The sequence below is a fragment of the Pygoscelis adeliae genome, unplaced genomic scaffold (genome assembly GCF_000699105.1).
Source record: "Pygoscelis adeliae isolate BGI_AS28 unplaced genomic scaffold, ASM69910v1 Scaffold75, whole genome shotgun sequence".
Taxonomy (NCBI): domain Eukaryota; kingdom Metazoa; phylum Chordata; class Aves; order Sphenisciformes; family Spheniscidae; genus Pygoscelis; species Pygoscelis adeliae.
Window position 1 is genome coordinate 1655793 of NW_008824772.1, and position 3839 is coordinate 1659631.

Genomic DNA, 3839 nt, shown 5'->3' on the forward strand with positions numbered 1-3839 from the left:
TTCAATGAAGTTGTTCAAGTGGGTTGGCAGAACAGGGTTGTGCTGTGCAATAGGTCTCAAAGGATTATTGACTTCTTGTAACATAGGTGGGGGGTGTTGTTCTGAAATCACAGCATCTACAGCAGGAGAATGTGGTCGGTGGGGAATTGGATTATTAAAAAAAGATTGGCTGGGGCCTGCCTGGTAAGCAGGGGAAAGCTGCGAAGGTTGCGGAGGCTGCTGATTCAAATGATTATGCTGCTGAACTACCTGGCTTTGCTGGGGTGGCATTTGGTTTTGTTGTTCAGGCAAGTGATTTTGTTGTTGACTTAAAAGGTTTTGCTGCTGTTGCAGAGGATATGGCTGCCTTGGTATCTGTGACACGTGCTGGAAGTGGCGATTGGGAACTGCATACTGTGAGTGGGGTGGGGTGAGATGTACATTCAGCTGCCTGGGGTTAAGATTATCTTTGCGATGAAATTTAGCATTAGGATAACCAACACTGGAACGTGACTCTGGGCTTCTATTCTGAGAGTTTGCTTCTAAGTCAACCTAGAAAAAAGCGAATGAAAAAACTCTGAAAATTCACATTAAAAAAACCAAACAAAAACATGTTAGTAATGAATAAATTCATTAAAAGAGGGAATATTAACAAATTAAAAAAAAAAAAAACACAAAAAACAAACAAGACAAACCCACCTGCTTGGATTCCACAGGTTTCTTCTCAGGTGTTCGAATTTTACTGATTTCAGGTCCAGCAGTGTTTTCACTTTTACCTAAAAACATTTAAGAAAATAATCAATTAGTTTCAATGGAAAAATGGTTGAGAAGTTTTTTTGCAGACACAGGAAAATTTAGACTTATTAGTATAGCGTTTACAGCATCACAGACATTTAATATAATTTACCCAAATAACACTTTTCCTTTAATCTCTGCATTTTGTTCATTAATCATCACTAAGTAGTTCTTCCAACTTAATTGCAAATAACATCAGCAGTAGTTACCACTGGACTGCAGAACACAGACAGACCAATTATACCCTCAACAAACACACACACACACACACCAACTTTGATTACTTCCTCCTCTGAATCTCACAATATCTTAGTATTTGTAATGGCAAATCACACGTTATTTCCCCAACTCTGCAGACCCCTCAATTTCACTTGAGAGAAAGAAAGAAAAAAAATCCTTTTCACCATACACTATTTAAAGTACAAACTCCCTCAAAACAAAACTAATTTGCAACGCAATTTCAAAAACGAACCATTTCGACTTTGCTCATGTTGCTCCTTGTCTTGATGCTGAAGCTGCTGCTGTTGTCCTATGCTAACTGGTGAATGATGTCCCAGGCCATAAGGTATAGGAGACCCACGCCCATGTGCCTGTAACAGGTTCATATTATATGCCATAGCTGCTTGATGAGTAATGATTCGAGGGTCAACTGCAAACCTACCCTGATACCCCGTCCATGGTACCTACATAATTTAAAAAAAAAAAAAAGAAAAAAAAGGTGCAATCTGTTAAGGTACATTAAAGGAAGTAAAGTAACAAGCACACTGATATTACATCAGTAATAAGCAGCTTTCCATGCATCAGATGACCTGACACACTCACACACAACTACAGGTGGTGCTGGAAAGAGAGAGCAATAAGGGCAGGCCTAACAGCAAGGGGCAAAGAGCAAAGATTTTGGAGGACTACCCTCGGCAAAAAATTTTGTATCAAGACCCATTCGTGTTTCAGTGGTTTCAAAATTCAGAGAGAAAAGGCTGATGGACAAATTCTATTTTAACAAACATTATATTAACCTCTTCTCTAAATAAATAGAAGTGGGTGAAGTTCAAGAAAATAAAAAGCCCTTTCTCCTGGTAGTTAAAAGAGACATTAGGCTATGTCTCAGGGGGGGAAACGGAGAGAGAAGCCTCTAACCTGAGGAATTCTTTATGGTCCTTTTATCACCCAGTGTTGTAATCTTGTAACACGAATGAGCAGGCATACCGTACCTCTGCACCCACAAGACACTTAGTGGAGTTAACAGGACTACTAGTAGAATCAAGAGACTATCTGCATGTTAAGAATGACAGGGCCACTCCAAAGTGTCTATGCTACATGACATGTATTGCAGATCAACTACCTAAATATTTGAAGTAAAATCCACCTCTGGAAAGCATGAAAAAGAGTCAGGAATTTTTACAACATTTTAAATTTTATTCCTAAAAGGAATGCAAAGGAAGACAGCTCTGGATCAAATTAGTTCAATCTTACCCTGTAGGGAATTTATTAAAAGGAGGAAAATGTATGAATAAGGGGAGAGTGCGGGGAAAGTAATTATCAACACTCAGGCTGACAAGGCATCCTTTATTGAGGACATCAGACAGTCTCCTCATGTTTTAACCTTGGATATGGAAACTGCCGTAAACAAAGCAAAGAGATCATTTTATCTTACGTGAACATAAATACATTTTACTTCAGTCCCTACTTGTTTTAGGTCTAACAACTTTCACGCAATTCTTTTTTTAAATTAGTATTTGCCCTTGAAATGTGCACTCTGAACTTTAGCTTTAGACTACTATTGCATCTGTACAATCTCAAATCATCTCCAACCAGCTGCTTTTCAAAAGCAGCTGTCTCATTAGTACCTCAGTCTTCCCACTTAATTATTTTTAAAAAATCCATCCTCAGGGAAGGTGAGCTCAAAATACTTACTTTTAATATATTTCTTTTGATTGGAAATACATAAAAATACACTAGCCTTGGAACAATAAGACAGAACTTTTTAAATTATCTTGGTTTGATATTAATATAATGTGAGCAAGCATGACAGATACAGCTGCTGACCTTCTCATTGCATTTGAATTTATCCATCAAACGCAGATTTCTAGTAAGCTAGGAGAAAGGAAAATTCCTTGATCTAGCAAAGAAAACCAATCTATGTGCCAGCTGATCTAACACATACAACTGAAACTAGAGTTTCTACAGCAAGTCCCCTGTAGAGCTTCCATAACCTCAATTACAATAGAGGACTTATATAATTCTTAAAAAACAAATGAACCACATGCCAATGTTTAGCATTACGAATGGAGTTAAACACATCTGCATGTGTGGATTCCATGTCCTTCACATCTTCAGGAGTTGTGTACAACACACACATGTTACTCCACAACATCGCTTCTGCAGCCTTTGTTCTTTCCTCCCCATTCTCCTCCCCCCCGGAATATGTGACTGCGGAGGTTAAAAATAAAGCAGAGACTGCTTCTTTAACTTGTGTAAGTTTTGGTGAGATAGTTTTATTTGTAATGCAGAATTCCGTACATAAATGTTGCCTAAAAGACCCGATTAGGGATCTTCATTGTGTTCTCAAATGTCATTAAGGAAAAGGATTGGAGAGGGAACTGGTTTGCTATGAGGTTCTGGAAGGGGAAAACATCCCATTATGCTTATTTTTCTTATCACTTCACTTCAGACACCTTGCATTGCAGACAGCCAAAGCTGGTAATTTAAACTGTATGAAGTCAATAAAGAGAAACAAGCTCCATCTGAATCACCTATGTCTCTCCAATGATTAAGAACTGGACTAGGCAATTAATTCAGATGCAGGTATCTCAAGTCAGATGAGACAGATCCCACTGGTGTGCCTAAACCTAGAGCTGAGAAAATACACCAAATTACATGAACACGAATTGCTTTTAGGCTGCGTGGAGTTATTTGTGGGAGCAATGTTTTTAAGTCCTCATTTTCTGGTGGTCCTCTGCACAGCCACTCCTAGAGCCAGCTAAGCCCATATATTTGAAGTGAAGTGCTGAAAAAGCTTGCAAAATATTCACTGGCTTCACCATTCATTTTTGTACAGACAATAA

At 38.4% G+C, this 3839-nt stretch overlaps 1 protein-coding gene across 1 annotated transcript in view; it reads right to left on the bottom strand.

Annotated features, from left to right (window-relative positions):
- Window positions 1-3839, bottom strand: part of HELZ (helicase with zinc finger) — a 73277-nt gene that overhangs the window by 10298 nt on the left and 59140 nt on the right. The window contains exons 24-26 of the mRNA XM_009323671.1: window positions 1247-1457; window positions 679-755; window positions 1-531 (exon numbers count right to left, since the gene is read on the bottom strand). The exon at window positions 1-531 is cut by the window's left edge and continues 32 nt beyond it. Coding sequence (XP_009321946.1) covers window positions 1-531; window positions 679-755; window positions 1247-1457 — 819 coding nt within the window. The remainder of the gene's footprint in view (window positions 532-678; window positions 756-1246; window positions 1458-3839) is intronic.